General features: G+C 31.0%; 1 protein-coding gene across 1 annotated transcript; it reads right to left on the bottom strand.

Moving 5' to 3' along the window:
• Positions 1–1,099: 1,099 nt before the first annotated feature.
• Positions 1,100–2,105, bottom strand: LOC125067091. The gene is made up of 2 exons (XM_047675469.1): positions 1,985–2,105; positions 1,100–1,243 (listed from the first exon to the last, which is right to left on the bottom strand). The coding sequence occupies exons 1-2, from the start codon at positions 2,103–2,105 to the stop codon at positions 1,104–1,106; spliced, it is 261 nt and encodes an 86-aa protein (XP_047531425.1). The 3' UTR covers positions 1,100–1,103.
• Between the last annotated feature and the right edge of the window lie 23,137 nt (positions 2,106–25,242).

Genomic DNA, 25,242 nt, shown 5'->3' on the forward strand with positions numbered 1-25,242 from the left:
GTAAATAGTTCATGACTTCTTTCATTAACTTTGTGAAAACTCTAGGCGCTACTGACAAACCATAAGGCACGGCATTAAATTCGTATGGAATACCATCAAATTCAAAACGTAGATATCTACGGTGGGATTTTTGTATAGGTACTAATAGATATGCCTCTTTTAAATCTATATTTGCCATGAAGCCATCTTTTGGAACTAATTTAGCTGCAGTTCTGTAGTCTTCCATTTTAAAATATGTGGTATGAATAAATTTATTTAATGATTTAAGGTTAAGAATAAATCTCTTTGATCCATTAGGCTTAGGAGCTAAAAATATACTAGAACAAAAATAATTTTTAGATCTATTACATGGAGATATAGCGCCTAGGTCAAGTAATTTATTAATCGATACTAACATATCGTCCCGATCAGTACCAGCAAGCAAGTTCCTTGGAGTTGAAACTTGCTTAGGATATTTCCAAAATGGAATAGCATAACCATCTGAGACCCATTTGAGTATTTCTATATTTTTAGAAACGTGAACCCAACAACTATAAAAGAGTTGTATTCTTCCTGCATGTACCTTTATTGTTGAGCTATCGCACGTGGCTGCTTGCCCTGCGTAGGCGGCTTCTGTTGTGCAGGGCCCGTTGGTTGGTATTTCCGACTCAATAAAACACCTCAGCCTCTCTGTCTTTCTCGCCCCCCCCCCCCTGTTCGATGAAAAACGAGGGGGGGGCTTTCCAGTTTCCCTGGGGACGTGAGCGACTTGTCGATGCTTGATGATTGACAGGTAAGGACGTAGACAAAGATTTCAAGTTTGTAGGAGGCTTCTTTATTAGGAATCCCTGCTTTTCAATCGCTTTTGATACTTTAATTTTTTCGTAAAGTTTATTTCCAAAAAGCATGTCGTCGCGATCCATATCTGGCATTATATTTAAAAAGGCCTTGTTTAAGCCTGGTGCAATAAGTTTTTTTCTTGCCTCGGTCTCGGTGTGATGTAAATCACATAATATGCGACAACTATCGCTTAGAAATTTTATGGCTTGAAGCCTATCTTTGCCTTCATCTAATAGTAATTCTAAGCCTTTGTTAAGTGCAGCTATACCTATGCCTAATTGTTGCTAAACCGCTTCTACCTTTTTATCCCGGTTACGGGTAGTTTCAGCTATGGCAGCCAAAATTTCCGGATTTAATGTTGGTGCCTGTAGTAACGAACAGTTTTCAAGTATCGTGTATTCTTTCATAAGTTTTTCTTTGGTATCTTTATTAAGATCCTTTTATCCTCGTGTAAGCTCGCCATAATCGTTGTCTGAAAAAATCAGACAAATAGAAATGTTATTGAGGGAAGCCAAAGAACTTTAATCGATTTATAAAAATAATTCGAATTCTATACCAGAGTGTGAGCATAAAAATTCTCATCATGAGGATACCCGATCTAACTCTGGCATTATATGGCAGGTAGTATTAGTTATGTAACAATAAATTGCTTTCGTGAGGATACACAATCCACCTCCCAGCATCACATGGGTTGTATAAAGTATATACAAAGAAATTGCCTTTGTGAGGATACACGATCCACCTCTGACATTATATCGCAGATAGATATTATTTGTATAACAATAAATTGCTTTCGTGAGGATACACGATCCACCTCCCAGCATCACATGGGTTATATAAAGTATATAAAAAGAATTTGCCTTCGTGAGGATACACGATCCACCTCCCAGCATCACATGGGTTATATGAAGTATATAAAAAGAAAATTGCCTTCGTGAGGATACACGATCCACCTCCCGGCATTATATACTTAACCCAATAGTATTGAGAATGCATACTCGACTTTTTGACAATCACTAAAAACCCACGTGTTAACTCACGGTTAACCTCAAGGGATTCAAAATTGCCTTTGTGATGACACACGGTCACCCTCTAGGCGTGATCGTCTAGTATTTTAATTACAGATATCAATGGATAATGGCTTAAAAAAAAAAAAAATACTAACCGGATTGATCGGAGTCTGATGTTGAGTAGACGATCCGATTACGTTTGCGTTGTTTTTCTTGAAGTTTTCGGAGCTTGCGCCGATAACGACTAATCTTTTCATCATTTCTTCGTTTTGTCATGATGATTTTTTATAAATTTCCTAGGCCCGTGCGAACGTTGCCTCGCTCGGAAAAAGAATGTTGTGACAAGTGACAGTACGACATGAAAAAATAAGCTATAAAAAATAAAAATAAAAAGAGGTCGATTATGAATCGATTCTCTAAACGTGCGGACAATGCCTGTGAGTTAAAAGGACTACTTAGTTAATTGTATCTTCGAATGAAGCGACGAACATATAAGTATAAATATAATTAAATAATATAAACATCTACTGGCTGTTTATAATAGTATTTTAGTTAGAGTACACATTTTAGTTACTTATAAATTTCAAATTATTACGTTGATTTATAATAAATTCAAATTGAAAGCGTACTAATAAATCATTGCGATTATTTTTTCTCTATTTTAGTAAAGGTATAATTTTGTAAAACATTCTTTTTATCCTGAGAATTAAATATATAATAGTTTGAATGATTGTATTGATATTTCGACATCAAATTTTTTAACACTTGAAAACAAAAAAAAGGCGAATTACATACAACATTAATCCTAATAGAAAACGCATTAGGTATCCGTAAACAAAATTCACATCCCTCGTTATTTGATACCCTATCGTTAACCGAAGCCCAGACAAATCTGCACTCGCGACCGGTCTGATCATCACTCTTCATAATGAAGGATCACGATCTTGATTGATAAGCTGGACCTTGCTATGATATAGACCTAAGTTTGTATAGAAGTACCAATAAATAGAATAAATAGAACCAATAAATAGTAACTATTAAAATATATTGTACTTATGACAAATTTATTTAGAATTTTTATTGTGGCAAAAATACTGTTGTGGGTTTGTTTTACTTGTGAGAAACGACCTTCGTTTTTTTATGTACATACAGCTTTAATAGACAAAAATCTAATAATTGTAAAAAATGTTTATAATTTAGTACGAAATTAATAAGTCTGTTGAAAGAAGTCTTGAGAAGAAACAACGTCGAACGATAGAGTCTTTTCATAAAAATTTAATCGAAAATCACCGCAGCACTTACTCATAAATAAGATAATATGAGGCATTGTCAATTATAATTATAAAACTTCAAAAGGATCAAAATAATGTATCTCTATTACTCAGCTTTAAACAATTGACGAGTGATTTTTTTTTATACCTACCTATGAGACGTGTACGTCATTTTTATTTTTATTCTTTACATAATAAAATTATTATTAAATAAATTTGTCTACTAGTATTTAAATGTACACGTAATTGCTATACAAAAATTAGAATTATGATAAAATACATATCGATCGATAGAAATAATTTTGTCTGATTCCTTTACATTATTTATTTACATTGAATAGGATTCAATGACTATAAACTGTAATTCTAAACGCTATATTCTAGGCGTTGATAGTCTACTGTCTCAGCCGATTATAAAGATTTTTTTTTTTTTTGTGTAAGATATTAGAATTGTAAATCACATTAGAATTCGAAAACCAGTGATTGTATACTAATCAACTCAAAACTTTTTGTCTGAAAAGTTGCTTCATTCGATTGCTAAGTTGAAGCAATTCAGTTGTAAAAATCATCATAACTTTAAGCCATTAAATATGTTCATTTCTTGTAGTAATTTATTAAATTGCTATCATTATTTTTTTTAAGTTCTGACGGCAGATTGAAAAAGCTTTTTATTTTTCAATAAGCTTTATTTAAATACATTTATAAGGTAAACTAATTATCGTTTTTCATTATTTATATTTATTCCTTTCTCCACAGTCTTGCTGTGCCTTAATAATTTCCTTTTTTTTAATAATATTGATTTATTTTGTTATTACCTTAGTGTTAAAAACTATCATACCAATATTCTTACATCTTATAGCAGACAGTGTAGCGCTTATTGTAGAATGTTTTAGGCTTAGATTATATATATATACATTATGACCTTATTATCTTGGTGTCCGTGACAGCCACGTTTGACAATCGCCAAACGACATACAACTTTACAAGATTGCGGGTACTTTGTAGCGCTTAACTAGCACAACTAGCATAACTTTGACAGTCTATCTAAATATACAGATAACCAAAGGTTTTGCCTTATAAAACATGACGTCTGTGACAGTTTCGGTTGTATGATTAAAATTTCGATTGAAGGAATGAGTACATAAGAGGAAGTTTGAAAATGGCACCGGTAACCGAGAAGCTATCTGGAAACCGGCTGTCGAGGACCATATTGTGAGAAAGGTTTTGAGAATGACCCAACGACCCAAGAAAGGATGGATGGATAGTGTGAAAGACGATATGGTTAGATAGAATGTTACTTGTGAGATGACGCCCGACAGAGAAGTATGGAAAAATAAGACATGCTGCTCCGACCCCAAGTAAAATTGGGATAAGGGCAGGAGGATGATGATGATGATTAATTTGTCAACAAAAAATAGCTTAGAATACCAATACCATAATAAATATACGATATAGCATTGAAATATATTCAAATAATTTTCTTAATCACAAAAGGTTGTAAGTATAGATCGTTACTAAGTCTATGGACGATATCTACTCATTACTTAAAAGGATTACAATTTTAGCCGGAGTGACGGGAGTACTATCGAAGTAAGTTTTTGCTTAATCTTCAGGTATCAGATTTACTTCATGATTGATTATCATGAAATCTTTTATTAGACTTTTTACTTAGGACACTTTTGTGATTGATTTTTAGCATGATTGAGTATAAAATGATTTTGTTTGTTGTGTAAAAACAAAATTTTTGTCCTGAAAGTTTAATTTACTTTTAGTATAAGCTGAATATCATTCTAATACTCTTAATCTATTAATTACTCAAACCGCAATAGATGTGACTTTAGTGGGACATATTTATCCGTTATGATTTTTTATTTTCTACTGCAAAGCAATTTTTTTAGCTCAACATTTTTTAATTTCTTATTTAATACAGAAATCCAATATGTATTCACCCATTTTATTCCCTACGCAGAGCATAGCATTGCTAGCCATTTTTATTGTAAATTATGTTCTTATATAACATATAACTGTATAATTCAAATCAACATTAATTTAAAAAAATATATTTTTAATTTCTGGTTAACGTCTTCTTAAGGTGTGTTATAGTGAACTGTTTAAATGCTTATCCATTTCGAACGGACTACCCTTTATTGAATTTATTGGAATTATAGGCTTTTTAAATGCAATGTAATTTTTGTTACATTGATTTTGTTGGAATAAAAGTATAATTTTGTTTTTGATATTAAATAATTGCTATTTTTATATTTTGTACATGTTATTTATTTAAAAAATCCGGGATACGTAGGTATCTTACCATTTCAAACATTATTCTAAGAAATTATAAGATTTATTATTTCTTAGAATTATCTTAGAAATTATTTTATTATTTAAAGTATTTGTCCAAGTTCTTTAAAAGGTTATTTTATTATGAAGTAAATAAACGAAGATATTTCTAAAAAATAAATTGAGGCACGTGTCTCCATTCAAACGCACGCAATCTTGAAAAAAGATGATCATTAAAGTTCCTGCGTGGGTCAATGTGACTTTGTGGACATACTATCAGAGTTTTCATATTTAATTATTATTGACGTAGATTTTTCTAGAAATTTATTGTATCGGGTAAAACTTCAAACATATCGACGATAAATAGTTGAACTACTACTAAAAAGTAAATTTCAAAAAGATTAATTTTTTTGCAAATCCAAGCGGCATTTCGGTCAAACAGTAAGACAATTATTCAAATTATTATTAAGGAAATCTGTATTCATTGTTTAAGTATATTAGTACACTTTTAATTTGCAATACGTTTGCAGTCGGACCACAACTATAGTTTTCCAAGGGCGATGTTCTAAGACAATTCTAAGGCGAGAAACGTCCTGCGATGCCATTATCGTGCCAACGATATAGATTTTTCTATCGAATAAGACTTAGATTATATTGAAAATATGTGGCTATAATATTACTAAGGAAATAAGGGTGATATTGAATTTTGATTGTCTTTTGTGCTTCTACTTTGAAGCATATTTTTAATATCATAGTTTGCATATGATTATCTTCTGTTCATGTCATTAAAACAGCAGTACTATTCTGTTAGAACTCACTTCGTATCGCACTTTTAAAATGTCGAACTGCCACGATACGTTAGATATGTCGAATATATCTGTTAGTTATGGTGTATAGTATATATATCGATGCTAGTTCTCACCTTCGAGATCTGTGAGGAGTTAGAGATATATCGCCTTTTTTTATAATTAAAAAACGATTCTCAAGAAAATTAAAATATAAAAAACCAACCTAGATTGCATTAGAAAAGGATGCATAGATTCTGCATTCTATCTTAATGTCATATTCGTTGTATTCATTCGTAAGATGTGAAAAAAATAATGAAGATCTCATTAGCGTACAACGGAAAGATTATTCTAGATTAAGTAAAAGCAACAGGTACGTAGAAAAGAATGGAGCTGCCACAGCTGTCCCAAGATTCAGAATCGTGTGAAATGCTTTATTTAAGTGAATTTTGTACCGAGGTATATATTCAGTTAAACGTACAGAACAATACTTTTTACTATGTATACAACACATTTAATGATTCCTATTTCGTATATTACATTATCCGTTTCGTTGGTAAGGTAACGTAGATATTATATAATCATTTTAAAAAGTATTTTCAGGCTAAATCTGAATGCTGTGATTGAATCAAGCCAGTTGGATAGTAGTATAATACATTTTAATTGATTTGTTGATTAATTCAATCAAAATAATATAAAACGATTATAGAACGAGTAAAATCTGGAATTTCAATCACTCACATTGAATTATACTTGACAAATTATAATTCACTTTACTTCATGTATGTACAGGGAGGGTAATATTTCCTTATAGATTCAGTACATAAAAAAATGTTTATTAAACTTTGCAATAAAAATAACTATTTTTGGTGACAATCTTCTGAACATATAACAAATAAATTATAGTCAAAAAAATGCTTTATTGGTAGGCAATTTTGAACGAATTTATTAAACTCACCGGAACCAAAATTGTGTTCGAAGTTTTAACTTAATTAGAAAAACTGGTTTAAAATTCATTCTGAGATGTGATCAATAAAAGCTTGTGCATGAAATAAAATAAAGAATTGTGTATACTAGAATAACATATACTTCTTATACAAAAATAACCAAAAAAATATATTATTTATTTCTAGCACTTAGCAAATGTAAATCGGTAATATTATTACCTACCTCAGAAGACATGAGTCTAGTCATATATACGGTATCCATTATGATATTATAAGCAAATTATTCAACGTTACTTGACTCAACATACTAAGAAAGCATTAAAATCAACATATTTACATCAAGTTTAAGACCAAAGATTGCGAGCCTGATTGATATTTAATGGCCGCCTCATACCGGACACCTTAACGTCCAACATAATTTGATCTAATAAAAAATTAAAAGCACTTCGAAAACATTATAATGGTAACAACGGGATAATTGCTTAATGACGTTCCTAAATTGTGATTGTATATTATTTATTCATGAGTAAGCGTCGGTGAAGATTGTATGCGATCAGCTATTCGCACCGGACTGGTATTACTGATCTCATTATGTCATCAAGCGTTTTATAAAAGTTATTTTTTTTATACGAAGGATCGTTTTTAATGGCCTATCGTCATGGTTGCTTACGTTCCGCTGACCAAATATAATGAGCTTTCAAGACCGTTTATAGCGGCTAATGATTGTATACTATTAAATAAAGTTTAATAAAATATTTTATTACTTAACGAATTAATTTTAAATTAATACAAATAATTTATTATATTTTTTATTTATATTGATGGTATTGAAATGTTATTTATTCATCTCTAGTTATGTCTATGCCTATAAAAGACAAAGGAAAATTTTGGTCATAACAACCACCTTTTAAGTACCTGTCACGAATTTAACAGCCATATAGATACTTTGTATTGATGTACTTACTCTGGTTTAAAGGATAAGTAAGCCAGTGTCATTACAGGTTCAAGAGACATAACATTTTGTTTGACGTTGCTGATGGCGCTGATATTGCAGGGATCGTTATTATTTTTCGTTTGTCACTAACTGTATAGTAGCCGATTTCATAGTCAGACCACTTATTTAAATATTAAAAAATATATTTTGACATAAGATCTCGGATTAAATTTCAATAAAATAGTTTTAAATTAAGTGACGCAAAATAAACGTTAACCATCGACCGTATCACAGAACTATAATTTAAGAAATAACAAGCAAAAAAATTATTAAAAGCCAATTTGTTTTTAATCTATAATAAAACATACGTAGCTTTAAGACGTATCATTTAACTTTAATCGTTTATAAATATCGCTTGGACAACGGATGGTAATTTGATACTGACTTGTGGGAACAAAAACACATCAAAACAAAATCGACAGGGTCGATCTTTGGCATGGAAAATTAAATGCTAATATAAATGATTATATTCTATGTTGTGTGTTCATAATAACGTTTTAATGAGGGACTTCGGTAATACGATCGCTCGTAGTGGTGACTAATCGTGGTCTTGCCTTATTGTTGGACACGACGCAACAACCGTACGTCAAATTATGTTTTAAATTAATTTTATATATAATCACTGACCTCTCAATAAATGAAGTTCACGATCAAAATTCCTCGAATGAAAAGAGTAATATATGTATAATAATCGTTTATAATTTAGGCTTTTATTTCATTGAGAAAAAGGAAGTATATTACTTAAACTATATTATATTCTCACCAGGACTTAAACTGAATAGAAAATATACAGTTTACTAAAGAAGTTACATGTTTATTTGTCATTTTTGTATTGTGGTGTGTTTACTTATGATGACATGATTATTCAATTATATACTACTAGCGACCCGCCCCGGCTTCGTACGGGTGAAATGCTGATACTAAATATACTACAGAATGTCTTACAACGTTCACAGTTTTTCAGTCGTTTGACAATACAAACCGGTATATCCCTGCATTTTAAATCTGTAATATCTTCGAAAATATTAATTTAAATTACATGCTATAAAGGGCCATATTTATTTATATTAAATGCACAATGTATTTAAGGTACTTAATTGGATAAGTATTAATGCTGTATTGCCTTAAATCCCTTCAAAAGTAAGACATTATTTATCGTAAAAAGTACAGCTTAAAAAATGGTTGTTGTAGGCCATCCCTAAGAGATAGACATACCTTTACGGTCATACATACAGCATACATTATTTTTAAAGACCATTTTAAGGTGTACAATACTGTACTACATTATTTTGATTTATCTCGTAGGGTTCAGCCAGCGTTTGCAACGTAAGCGCAAAAGATGTGTTTATTTACGACATCACTTTGGGAACCTCTAAAATTATCAGTGTTACTCTATTATATTGTGCATGTATTATACATATAAACTTTCATCTTGAATAAATATATCTATTAAAAAAACCGCATCAAAATCCTATGTGTAATTTTAAAGATCTAAGCATACATAGGGACAGACAGCGGTATGCGACTTTGTTTTATACTATGTAATGATAATAATTACTCTATCCTAAGCTATTATAAAATGAAGTTGCAAACTTTGATCCATATAAACTAGGTGAAGTTATATTTTTCTGAAGTAAGCAACATGACTGTTCCGGCTGATTTGCTCATTAATCATTTTTTATATGGATAATTATGATGTTAGGAGTCAGAGCTAACCTACATTATGACGTAAACTAATACAATTAAGTAGGTAGTACTAAAATGCTTCAGTGCAGTTGTGTTGGCCTGTTTGTACCAACGAAACATAATAACCAGCGTTTTTATGTGTCATATTATACAATTAATATCACACCGGAGCATATTTCAAATATTTATGGAACCGCTAATCAAAAATGACAAAGGAAAAGTAAAAAGTGTACATAAATATTCGAAAAGAGACCCTTTGAGACGAGTTGGTCCCGACATAAATATTCCGACTTAAATGAAAGCGCGGTGTCGTTGTGGTAAGTATATGCAATAAAGTCACAATCACAACTGTAAAGTATTAGTTTACACAAATTATAACAAAATACATCAGACGGATAGTTAAAAATTTATCGTAAGAATTAACTCGGTGTGCAATGTGTATTGTAGAGGTCATCATATTTCTTTAAGAATTCGTTATTTTTCTAGGCTCAATGTATTCTCAAAATTATATGGGAGGCGCAGCAAGCCTTATGTATGATATGTACGGTGTACATACGCATAGATACATACACACAAACGAAATCCATCGTCATTCATTGTACAAACAATATACTTTTAAAATATGAATCTTTGCAATGATTCCCAGGAGGCTAATGCTTTGAGCGTCCCGTTCGGGGAACGGTTTGGAAAGTAGATTCTACCGGGAAGAACCGGCATAATATTTAACTAACGACACATAACATGCTTGACAGCGTATTAAAAGAGTAAAAAATTGTATATATAAATATATAGTAGTATATAAATACTCCTTGCAGGATATGGTAGTAAGTGAATAGGTCATGTTCATCCGTATATAATTATAATTAACATTACCTTCCTGATACACACTTATCATTATTGTTCGAAATTATTCCCACGGATTGTAGGAAAACGAGAGGAAAGATTATAGGTACACATCAAATAAATAGTATTATTAAGATTATTTTTAAATACAGCTAAAATTATATTACGTTTATATAAATACATACTTAACTATAACTTACCTCCACGCAACCCATACCGCTCGATAGTGCGACTTTAAGTGCTAACAACCGATTATCCAGATTATATGACCACTAAATCATCCAATACTTAGACTTTCTTTACATCGCCTGTTTGAACTATAACCCGTAATATTGAAGTATGGCCTTTATCACAAAAGGGTTTCATATTTCGTAATGTTCAATAAAAGGGAACTGGTCGTAAAAATTGCAAACGAATTTAATATATGGACGGGACTTCAGAATGTGATGGACGGGTAATAGTAACATTATCCCGCGAAGGTTTCGGTTTAAGTGGTTCGTAAATTTTGATAAACCTTGGACAGATTAAATATTTAGTGTCTATAAGGAATTTATATTCGCTTCGTTATGGACCATCTACAAAAGTAATAATTCAGATCGTTAATTATCTGTGTTCTGTGTTAGATATATTAATGACTAAATCTTTATTGAATACATAAGATTACAGATTACTAATAAACTTATAACGATAATACAAGCTTTGGTACATTTGTTATTTGAATCGATTTAAGAACTCTCTGATATGTTATAAGTTGTTTGAGAAGTTATGAAAAATGTTTTGGTATTGCAAGAGATATTAACAATTAGCTCAGTGCAAAGGCTGGATAGCTAGTAGTAGTAGCTAGCTGTATATAAAATGTATATATTATATAGTTTTAGAACTACACCATTAATTGCATGCCATATCACAATATAAGTGGATAAAACTATTTAGATGGATATTTAAGCTGAATCTCATGGCTAGCCAGACGGTTAAGTCTAGACAATGTACATTTACACAACCATCATTTGACACAGCTGTGGAAAATGACTCACAATGTACAGATTTTCTTTATTATATATACTTTTTTTTTCTCTTGTGGTCAAATTATCTGTGCGATAAATTAATCTCGATAATAGCAATAATAATAAGATAATAGCAAGCACTGTACGTCTAAGACGTACGTATAAGAAATGTGCACGTTATTATGTCGAATTAAATTCAGTATAGTAGATCAATATTTAATAAAAAAATTTAACTGAAGGGTTTGTCCTGCATCGGAATACGTAAATATTGTTACTGTTTTATAATGTTGCCGTGAATATAGTGGTAACTGCAGCTGCCTTCTGCAGCCGAAGGAACGAAACAGAATGTGATAGACTTTCGTGCCTCAGAAACAAAGACTGGTCTTATACTTGATCTCGCGACCGGTGTGTCGGATTGTCGCACTAAGAGAGTGAGTTAATAGAGAGAACTTGTAGTAGCATTTATATTAGAAAAATATGAGCTGAAATAAATCTTTCATAATTGGATTTTAAAAATATTTAGATGAGAATTCATGCGAAATAAAAAGTAATTTATAAATAAATAAATATTGGAGAACATCTTACTCCGATTCCAATGTAAGTAGCTAAAGCACTTATGTTATGGAAAAACTGAAGTGAAGACGGAACCACAAATACCCAGACCCAAGACAACATTGAAAACTAATGAACTTTTTCTACATCTACTTGGCCGGGAATCGAATCCGGGACCTCGGAGTGTACCTATGAAAAACTGTACACCGGGTGTACACACTACTCGACCACGGAGGTTATCAAATGTCTAATTTATGTCTAAATTCAAGTTTAATATATTTTCATCAATTTTTTTCCGTTTGCATTTGAAACATATGGAAATTGGATTTATAGTCCCAAAAACTGTTTACATAAGCAGCCCGTAAATGTCCCACTGCTGGGATAAAGGCCTCCTCTCCCTTTGAGGAGAAGGTTTGGAGCATATTCCACCACGCTGCTCCAATGCGGGTTGGCGGAATACACATGTGGCTGAATTTTAAAAAAAAAAAAAAACTGTTTAAAAAAGTATAATTCTATTGGTGACAGGAAAGCTGGTGTATTTTTCGCCGCTATGATTCGATTTGCGATTCAACGGAGAAATAGCTTCATGTATAATTGCTGGCATTCCTTGCGATTATGATTTATAAAGTATTTTTTCTATATTTATTTATGTACTTCGTTTATATAATATTTAAATATTTTAAAGAATAATATTTTAATTCAGGGAATATCTACTGCAAACATCAAGCGCTATTATGTTATTAAAATATATGAGCATATTCATAAATCTCTTTGAAGATCATTAAGCGCGAATCACTTGAGCCCTTTTGAAGTGAGCTTGTTTTTTGTTAATTAACAGACAAAGCATTGAGAATATGTGATATTTATAAATAGCTTAAGAGCAGGTATAAAGTAAATTTAACTAATCTTTCACTTGGCACGGATAAATCTTGTTTAAAGTTAAAAATTAAGTCTCCTTTGTATAACTACATTATAATTTCATGGGGATGAGTTTGATTTAGAAAATAAATGAATAAACTTAACTCGGTACAAAAAAAAAAGAACACGAAATGCGGTATAATTTTTGTCTGATGTTTCTGGTTTCTAGTTGTATTATATTCTATAAGTTTTCGGGATAAATAAAATGAATAGTGATAATATTTACACATAATAATTTGGCCTTTGATTCTTATCTGTATATATAAGTACAGTAAATACTGCCTTTGAGGATTTTTGTAAATCTCTTTCCTAGTATTTTGATAATGAAACTTTTTGGTAGATATTACATTTTCATTTCACGAAAAACCACATCTTCTGTTTAATGTTAGTCGTATTTTGAACGTATACTCGTATTTGTTTCATAAATGTTTCGAGATGAGAGGACTACAAAAGAAATGATATTAAACTTTGTACTAACTATTTTATTATATTAAAAATAAATTCATTATAGTATTCAGAATAAGTTATAAAAAATGTACATAAAAAAAATAATGCAATACTGTCGGTCCATGCAGATAGAAAAACCATAAAAATTAGATTGCGTACCGAGAGGAGTCTGTAAGGGATGCACGGGGGAAATCCGAAATGTTGCTGGAATTAGGCGCGCTCTTAAATTAATCAAAAACAAAAAAAAAAATTAGGAGAAGGCTTCATTGTTTCACAATGTACATAGAAAGAATTCCATATTTTATATGTTCATTGTTTCACAATGTACATAGAAAGAATTCCATATTTTATACGCGTATAATACTGGTGTAGTATTCTATATATTCCACTGAATAAATAAACAAAACAAAAAGCTATCCTAAAGAAATGTAAATACTATAAAAACTATGTGTTACAGTACAGTACATCGTTATTTATGAGTAACATATTATATTAACTGGTGTTGAGTTTCTTATACTTAAAGCAAAGTTATTTCAATAAATGAAATGTTTCAGATAATAACAATTAAGTAAGCTACTCTACAAAAATGAGAGATATGCAAAAGAAAGATTTTCAAAACGTTAATTTTCATGCAAAGGCTTTTGTAGTCACAATTCCTAACTAAGCGTTCTATGTGTATTGTTTCTATACAAGTTGTCATTTGTCAGACAAAATGACTAAGCCCCGGGCGATGTGTTTTGTCTGACTGATTTGTTTTAATTGAAAACATCGGTATTAATGCTTTTGTTTTAATTTTTTTTATGTCGTTGTAATTGTTTGGATTTGAAATAATCGTTGCACATTTTTTAAATCAACAACTTTTAAAAATTTTTTTTCAGGACAATGAAAACGTCTCAAATTTCTATTCCTAAGTATTTTAGATTAACGGGAAGCTATCGATGACTGAAAATATAAATTCTATTAAAAAGCGAATTATTGAGTCAAATCTTTTTTTAATACTAAACTAACAAACATCCTTTATTATCAAAAAACAAAGATCGTTTGGAAAAGAACAACACTGTTTAATTATATATTAATTTAAATGCCATTTAATATAATGAGAGTCGACTAATGGCTATGAACTTACAACAATAGATTTATGTAATTATATCACTATATCCACTCGAGCTTTGGCTGCATAATTTATATTAAATAATTTAAAAAAAAATCATTTTATATTTACTGTATGAAACGCTCACTCATTGAAACTGTTTAAAAATGAATTTTTCATTTAATGAAACCGAGGGAAATGACCTCCTTAAGCGAATATGGCTTTAAATCCTTTTCTATATTTGCCTTTCATTCATTTGATTTTTTACCCAAAGAATAATATTTTCACGACTATAGGAAGAAGACCATTAATTCAATTAACTCAAGGAACTGACCTACATTCGTATCAATTGTTGCGTGTCCCTGAATCACCAATTAAAAATTACTTAAGAACAATTACACAAATGACTCCTAGACAAATGCATTGTGGGGAATATGAAAAAGTTCAATTGACAGCAATCCTTATCGCCTTATAATAAGAACGGTTTTGGCGTCGTAGCGGTATCCAATTCTTGCATATTATTAAATAAACATTTTTATTTTTAATTGAAGTATAATTTCCGATGTCTTGTTTTTATACAATGTTTTTTTTTTGTTGTAAATATACATATGCCTAGTACTAGGTGTATATTATGTTTTTTTAATCATTAATAGATTTATATTTTGTTTTTCACAATTGCAATGTCGGTGAAATAGTTTGTTTTAGTATGGTATTCTAATTTTTCGTCCATGTATCCGTACGTTATTTTCGTTGTTATAAAACACGTAGAATAAATAATAAAACATAAAATAAATATACATTTAAAAAAAGAAGAATATGCCATAAAAAAGGATTTAATACAAATAGACCTAAAGTTTATTATCAGAAATAATATTTCTCTCGTTGATGATAATTATTTAGTTTCGATACTACAACAACCATTTACGGTACTATTTTATTATAGAATCCCTGTATTTTAAATATGAATAATTAATAAGCAATTAAGTAAAACAATATAAATATTTAATGTATTTGTATGAAATTATCAAAATGAAATAATATTCATAGCAAAATACACACAATCTATTCAAAATTCTAAAGCATCAAGATCTATCAGTTTAGCGTTTCAAGAAGTAAAATTACTGCTTTAGTTCATTTTATAATTTTCTTTTCACACTTAAATGTTGGAACGATACTCTATATGCCATAGTTATGTAATTATAAATTATAAAGTATCAAACTATAATGATTGAATGGATTGAAGTGAAAAAATGTATCGTTACTAACTTTAGATATTTTATTTATATTTATATTATTATGAATATAAGCTGTAGAGGGGTTTGGAACATATTAAATCGTATTAGCCTCATATAAATACTACAGTTTTATACATATAAAATCCTTAAAAACATACAATTAAAATATGATAGAGATTTTATATTTAAGATAGTATTTAATTCCTGTTAAATGTGTTCGATACATAATAAGTTTATTTTACGACCAGTAAAGTGAAATAGTTTCCCAATAAATATCTATGTAATTTACTACAACGGCCTCTAAATATCCCACTACTGAACTAATTAATAATGCTAGTTAATTCAACCACGCTGCTCCAATGTAGATTATTGGATACACGTTTGGCATTTTATTGAAATTGGACACATGCAGGTTACCTTACGATGTTTTCCTTCGTCACAAAGCACGAGATGAAATATAAACACAAATTAAGCATATGGAAATAAAGTGGTGCTTGTCTGGGTTTGATCTGGGCCATCTCGTCTTATACATACTAATATCACCAAGAATGTTATCAAGAAAATAAACTTGCTGGTTTTGATTATAAGATGCATTTAATCGACGACCTCCGTAGTCGAATAGTGTGTATACCGGTTTTCATGAGTACGCCACTCCGAGGTCCCGGGTTCGATTCTCGGCCGAGTCGATGTATAAAAAGTTCATTAGTTTTCTGTTTGTGTCTGGGTGTATGTGGTACCGTCGTTACTTCTGATTTTTCATAACACAAGTGCTTAAGCTACTAACATTGGGATCAGAGTAATGTATGTGATGTTGTCCAATATTTAGTTATAATTGGTGTTAAATTATTAGATTATTTCTTCATTTAGAACTGAATACATTTTTAACGTGTTGTCACAATTAAAATATCTCGCTTACTACTAACACACATCGAAAACAACCATGTATGTTGCAAGCGACAACCATTAATTAGGAAGTACATTGAAAGCGTTGACCCGAATTTCGGATAATCATAATGTTTTACACTTAACAAAGGCTAGCGATCACTATTTCAATAGTAAATGAACAATTCGGTGTAATTGGAGACAGAGCAACTAAAATAACTTTGAAGTTTGAACAAGTATCAGTACTAAACATACAATTGTGAAAGCAATCATTGATCTATTTAAATTTTTTTGGGCAGGCAAAAGGGCTTTGATGAGAAGTGGCAACTAACATCAAAATATATTTGCATTTTAAGACACATTTATTATATATGTAATGCACCACTAAACTTATATATTTAGATGTATCTTGTGCTTGTAGTTGCACTGGCTCACTTACCCTTCAAGCCGGAACACAACGATATTAATTGTTGCTGCTTGGCGGTAGAATAGCCTTGCAGAAAATAATATAATATAAGACTATTTAAATAGACAATAAATTTAAATATTTTTAAGAACGAGATTGATTTCACAATTAAAAATAAATTTTATTTTATTTAACCAGTAATAGTAAAGTTAAGGCTATTGTGAGCTTTTTTTTTCGAGGTAAATATATAAAAAAAAGTCCAATCTCGAGACACGATCAAGGTAAGGGAACAATTTAATACTGCTGCTAGCGTGGGGTCAACCAGACCGACCGAGGAACTTTCTATTGCACTCTGCAAATAAGTTTGGAGTCCGGACACTAATTAGTACATTCGGTGGAGCTCCAAGCAGCGCCGACAAAAGGGCGAAGTTTGCGATGGTGACACTATAACGAGTGAAGCTTTGTCGTCGACAGTTTGCGGTCGAGTTTCACTTCACTGTTTGGGAACGTATAAAAGTATAATAATATTCGTTAACCACTTATTTATTAATTTCTATTAAAATTTCCGTCAAAAATTATTTTGATACGTATAATTGTTAATTGAATTTCCCGACTTTAAAATTATTAGTTTTTTTTTTTTTTTTGTTAACAGCTTTAATGTGCACAATATTTATTGATTTCGTTTCAAATCCAATACCGGTTAGTATGTGTGGGTTAATTATTTTTAACACCAAAACAATAAAGCTGACACTTTGTACCCCTCTTGGTACTGGAGTTCGTTTATATTATTGGGCAAAACGGCAAATATGATAATCGTATAAAATTTTAAACATTTCAAAGCTATTTTCAATTATAACAATTTTAAAATATTTTAACTAGATAATTTTACACCTGGCTAATTCACATTCCAAGTTTACTGTGGGAGCTAAAAACTTGTCGGTGTTGGGTGTCAACTAATTAGTGCATGCGTTGACGTGGAATGAGCGACGATGGAACGTATGCGGAGGTGCGGAGTGAAACGTCATGACATTTTTGGGTGTCCATATTTTTCTAACGTAAATTAAAATAACGTACGTGTCTATATTTGTTGTTGAATTTATTTACAGAAACTGAAAATTGCATATAGTTTTATTGTAACTTGATGATTTTTAAAAGGCGTAACTTGTGTGTTACATTTAAGCTACAGCCTGGTTTAACATTAAAATCTTATAATCGTGTAATAAATATAAAAAAAATATATAATTCGAGTATCCAAATAGTTTTTAATCGCCATATTAAGAACAATTCATATGGCAAGCCTTCCGTTTCCCAATGTGATATGTGAAGAAATAATAATTATAGCTAATAGGGAGAGATAGACAATAATTATTATATTAAGAAAATCCACTATCATTTTTGCAAAATTACAATATAATTGTAGTACCCCATTTGTGCAGCGTTCATTACACTCCACCTATATTATACAAAGATTATACAATTTATTCAGATGCACGTGCACTTAAAAGTATAATCATTAGTATCTCTATCGTCACATCCACGAGGGCCCTGTATAATACTGAATTGCAAATCACTCTCAAAATGTCACTAAAGCGTGGATAATGCGACCACATGTTTTGTTCACATCAAGTAATAATAATTAGTTGATTTTCGGTCACAGAGTAAATTTTACTCATCAATATTTTAAATTTATATAGCAGTCTCAAATTGTTTAGTAAGGGGTCGATTTTGCTATAGAGTCGTTTTGTAGGGTTAGATGTAGTTAAATAGGGTAAAGGGTCAATAGTAGGCGAGATAAAGGTGGCTGCAACAAATTGTGTGCTCCCGCCTTTGTTAACGGTCGTTCTGTGCTTAATTGTGCTTTTGTCCGTATTACGGTCCGTCTCGTGATTGGTCCGGTCTAAGATAACACGTACTGGGCCGAATTGATTCAGCAACCTTTATCTGGATTCGGTGTCGCGATTTATTCTTGCAGTGTATTTTATTGCCTATTAGTACCGTTATCTGATTAACGTGATAGCTTTTGTCCCTAAATTAATTTGTTCAAAACAGTGATCTTCCGAAAAAAATTTATATCATTTATAAAAGAAACACGTTGATTTTCTTTCGCCGGTTTAAGTATTTTCTATTAATATCAATAAGCTACATTTGATAAATTAATTTGATTTTTATTTTTGTCAACACATTTTAATTAAAAAACAATTGTAATATTAATATGTTTATTATAAAATGATAGTTATTATTATAATCATAAACGCATCAAGCATACATACAATAGCGTTATGTATGATATTATGGTTCATTTTCGAAAACTTCAGGAAAACTTGAGTGACCAAATGACTCTTGAACTGGAAACGCCAGCCATGCGGTCAGACGTTAACGTTTTTGTCATAATTATTATTAAACGGCCACCCTACGCGGTAGTGACACGAAACAATGGCATCTGCAGAACGATTCAAAGCAGATTTATAATCCATGTGTAAATTTTGTTTTATAGAACCAACACATCACCACAAAACATCACCAATTGCGAAAATTATAGATTAAAAGTAAGAAAGACCGTTTTTGTATAAAGGTACATTTATAAATATGTATGTACGTTCATTAAGGTAGAAACTCTACCATATGTACAGAAATACAAACAGAATATTCACGTAATCACATCTCGGTCTTTTGGTCAGCGATCAATTTTGTTTACGGACGTTTTTGCGCCGCGGTCGTTCACTAATTGAGCTTGGTCACGCAGGACACTCTTTAGACTTAATGAGGATATTCAACGACATTTTAAATTAAATTTAAAATTGTCTAACTATATTCTTATATTTTTGTTATTAATTTATTCAAATTTTATTACGCTCTAAATCACTACCTTAAATAATAATCAAATATTTCTCCGACTAAAACGCCTTAAATGTTCGTATCGCGTAATGAAAAGTTAGTGCCTAAAGTCTATCAGATAAAATTAAAATCAGAATTTACGACTCCGCAGCAAATTCTTCATAAGCTCTGTAATGAAATGGGATTTACCTATAATGGCTACTGAAAATTACAACATTAATAACAGTAGTAGGTTTATGAATATTATACGTTTGTTATAAAGTTTTAAGATGAAAAAATAAAACGAATTATGATATATTTTCAGATTATTTCATTTACTTTATTCTATCTAGAATAAACCTTCATTTATTTTATTCTAGAATAAACCTAACGCTTAGCTAAAAATATTGATATATCATTTAAAATACTATCAATGTATTTTATGTCTTGTAACGTTGAGTAAACTAACCTTAAAATTCTTGCCTGGGTTTGAATCCACAGTCATCGGTTAAGATCCACACGTCGTAAACACCGGACCGTATTGGCTATGTAACGACGTAATTCATAATATCAAACATCCTTATCAAGAAACTTTATTAAATTTATTATATTCATACGCGCTTGCACGAATAGGGGTATAATTGGACCCTTATGTCCCGTGATCTTTCAAGCGCAAACAAACCTCATTTAAAGTGGACACTTTCAATAAGGAACCCTCATCTACATACTTTTGCTCTATCTATTGACACACTGAGAGAAAGCAATAATTTGTTGCGACAAGGTCATTGACATATTGCTGTTGATAATATTTTAATAGAATGTATTCTTACAATTATATTTCAAAGAGCGCCAAAAGAACAGAATTAAAGAGAAGACATAGATAGACAAAAGTTCACACTTGTAACTAGTCATTCGTTGTTCGTATTGTATCGATGGTTGAGTCCTGTTTGATCTCACAGGGACCAACTATTATATATTTCCTATTGTCGCTTTCAGATTATCTTATAATAGACAATAATAGTATAATTACTGTATCATACGATATAAGAGAAATAAATCCAATTTCACTACATGTTCAGTTAATAAACTTATAATCTTTGTAAAGTTTAAATTGTCCCTCGTAAATTTAACAGTACTGATTGATACATATCACCCAACTAGCACTTGGCTAACAGACAATCGCATTAATACACGCCTCAAAAAGCTTCCACAGAATCCTAAATAAACAATAACAAAGGGACACAGCTTTTAAACGATTTCCAGAGGATCAGCTGACAGATTAGTTAGCCCATCAAATCTCTCTTTAGACAGTTTGCACGTTAATAAGAGCCATTTTTGTATGCACTTTGAATAAAACATATACATTACAGATAACTGCAAGTTCTCTTATGACATTGTAATAAGGGTGAGTTTTGTATGATATATGAATGGTTTATAGATCGGTGTGGTTGGTTTTGACGAGACAAAGGGGTGATCATGGACGTGTTAATGTAACAGCCGGGTGAGGATTTCGTTGCAACTGTATTTATATAAAAGTACGCATACCTACCTACATGTGATTGTTATTTAAAAATCTGCTTCATTATTTAATAAATACGGCTCTTAAAATATAACTCGTTGCAGGGTTAATTAAATGTCAGTAAAATTTAATATTTTCAAAACTATTCCGTACAACGGAACGAACGGAACATATGTTTTTTAAAGTTCTAGAATTTTTGGCGAAAAATTTCGAACAGTTCGTTCAGAACTTCTGGAAAATTCAAAATTCGCAACACGAATTAAAAACTAAATCCACGACATCCGCAACCCAACAAAGCTTCACTCGTTAAGTTGGCGTGATCCTCGTGGGATACGGCATATGTGTCCTGTTATAATTAGCGAACAATGTTTGGCTTTAGCAAATCCCTTTGGGGCGTAAATTAAGAGATTCGGGATTACGGATACATTTGCGATGAAACCCGTGAAGCGAATGTTTGTTTGTCCGCGTCGTCATGACGCCTATATTTATAACCTTCATAAACATTTTCTCTTCGCTCTACGTATACCTTCATAAATCTTTTTTATTAAATTAATAACTATCTGCCCGGTTCGACTTTGCGCGGGTACAAGTTAAGTACAGTAACAGACAAAGCCTTTATCAAGATGATTTGGAGAATATTCCACTGTTCTACTGTATTATACAAGCATTTTTTAGTAGCCGGCTTAGCATATAAACCGGATGGTCCTGTTGTCAAGTGGTCACCACCGCCCATAGCCCTTAAAGATATATTAACATTATTGTAAGTACAATCTTATAATCTAATAATTATATATAAATGTGTTCTTCCCACGTGTTAAGATATTATTATTTGGAAATATTATAATTAAACAAATAAATGAATAATGTATAAGTTTTTGAGTAGATTATCGAAAGTTTATTTAAACCCAATTTTATTTTGGAGCATATACGATCGACGATATATGTATATATTTAAATACATATTTTAAGGTTGCTGTTTAATATATAAGCTGTAGCTGGTCTTCATTAAATTCTAATTTTAAATGCTCGTTTAAGCGAAGACTCAATAATCAAGCTGTCTATCAGATTCTAGTTTAGCTGAACAGTCATCTAGATTCTGATTCAGTCAAGTGATTAAAATTTGATCGATCACTATCAATCTTTTCTAATAATATATATAAATAATAATTTACGAAGCACTATGACAAAAGTTTCTCATATACATAATACTGTCTTAAATACAATTGAAATAGTTTCGCATTAATATATTAGTATTTTAGTTTGCGGTCCAGACGGTAGGCTGCTACTAATTATTGTCTAAGTGATGTGTTATTATTATTATGCTATTAACCCCTACTACGTCCATTCACTATATTTTCCTGTGGTTTCTCTTTCATTAGCTAAGCACTAGGCTGATCGAACAGAATCAGATTTTAATAGCTAGTTCATATAGTTTTGCTCGCAGTGCGAGTATAATTTTTGCTAAGTGTTTCTTTGAGCATAGTGAAAATACAGCGAATAGTAACTTTTTTACACGATCGAGAAATAAATTCTCAATAACAATACAAAAAATGTATATATCAATACACGGAACGCCTGTACGATATTTTAGTGAAAATGTCTCAAAATACAGAACGAACTATTCGATTTTACTTTCACCGTTATGGGAGCGACATCTTCAACTATGCTACAACTGATTTGGTTATCTTTTGTACACTTATATTATACTGGTATAAGGGCTTTCTGCAATTATACAGGTAATTGCTAGGTTTTAACTTATTTTAAGTAAACAGCAATAAGTTATATTATTGTGCTCCAGTTTAACAGATACAAAGGATCTTAGTTCTTATAAAATAATATTTGATTAAGTCCAATATCTATTTAGGGAGGGATAACTTTTATTTAATGTGTTTTGTGGTAAATAATAATTACGTATTTATATATACATATATAACATATATTTGCATATTGTATATTTTATTCAGCTAACAAACATAATTTTTGTACAGCGATAACTTTAAATTACCCTCGACTATTCTAGGCTTGTAATAAATTATTTCTGTTTCTAATAGCTTGCGTGATATAACGATATAACGCTTATTAAAAAGGCAATATTAAATTAAAATTAATTTTAATCTAGGCATTCAGGAAACAATAAAGGTATTTAATTTATGGCACCTACTGAGGGACAACTTGATAAATCACTGCCTCGTAAACATATTTTTAAACGAAATTTCAGTCGCTTTTGTTACATAAACGTTCTTATTTTAAATCAACACAAAGAAAATTAAACATTATTTATTCAACGGTTATCTCAGATAAACAAATAAATAAAAACTGTTGTTCCAGTTTCAGAGTCCATACCTTTGATTATTTATTTACCTAGATTGAGCGTTCGAGCATTTTACACACAACGAAGAAAATTTCAGCCAAGAATTGGCTTATTAGGTCATCATCAAAATAGTCATTATAAACAGGTATTCTATTGCATTACTAGCTGTGTCCGCGACTTGAATGTAAGAAAAAAGTTATTGTTGTAGCCTAAGTTATTTATTACATCAGTTTTATTCCGGTGAAAGCCCCTTTAAAATCGGTCCAGCCGTTCCAGAGATTAGCCGGAACAAACAGACAGACAGACAGACAGACAATAATTGTTTGGTATACATATGTACCATGTATACATACATACATATGCATTTACTAAAAAGCGGTTGTTTTAATATTACAAAAAGACACTCCAATTTTATTATATGTATAGATAAAGTATTTAGGAACACAGGAATTGGTTACTAAATACAAATATACGAAAGGTTTGAATAAAAGTTATAGTGCTTTTCTATCGAAAAATTCTCAGTAACAGCCCCGAGTCTAGAAGTTGGAGGTGTGTGTGACAGTCCCTTACCTCAGAAAGCACGTAAAGCAGACCCTGAGCCTGAACTCCAGCCGGTCGTTTCAGATTTGTCGTCTTATTTGTCGGATTATTAGAGTGCGAAAATAGCGAGTGCACCTGTATCTCATACACTTGTACACTATAATATGACCTGCGTAGTTGGCTGACCTCCCTACTCTTCCTCCTCCTTGAGATTGACTATATAAGTTATAAACATTTTTGCCATTACTAAGTAAACTCTACAATTATAATGTTACTCTACAATTATTTTGAACTAAAAATTCCCAAAGTGAATTATACTCAATTTTAAAACATCTTGTTATCGAAAAGAAAATGTATCTATTGGAGATTTTAAGATAAATAAGTCATACAACTATAGTTACATAAGTTTTATTTCCTAAGTAATTCTTGTACAAAATCGACCGCGAAAGCTGTTTTTTTATCGCGGAGGATTTTCGAGCAAAGTGCCCAATGAAAATAAATAAATTCTCTGGACAATATTCTCATGAATCTTTTAACCAAATATTTAATCTGTTATCCCATACACAAGCTTTCCTATATTTATTAGATTTTTTTATGATAGTATTGAAATATAAAACATCAAAACGCATATATTTTTTATTTACTCTTAGATATATGGCATCGTAAGCACGCTCACATCGATTATCACATGCGTATAAAACAATGGAGGTCACGCATATACATATAAATATTTGAAAAAGGAAATACCACTCATTCATAAATCAGTACAGCTTTGTATAGTATAAAGACTGTTGTTGTTGTCTTTGTGATGTGATGATCCACATCACTCTCTATCATTTATCAATTATTCTGCCGTGAAGCAGAAATAATTTGTGTTGCTGTTTTCCAG

Source organism: Vanessa atalanta, chromosome 10 (assembly GCF_905147765.1).
Source record: "Vanessa atalanta chromosome 10, ilVanAtal1.2, whole genome shotgun sequence".
NCBI lineage: Eukaryota > Metazoa > Arthropoda > Insecta > Lepidoptera > Nymphalidae > Vanessa > Vanessa atalanta.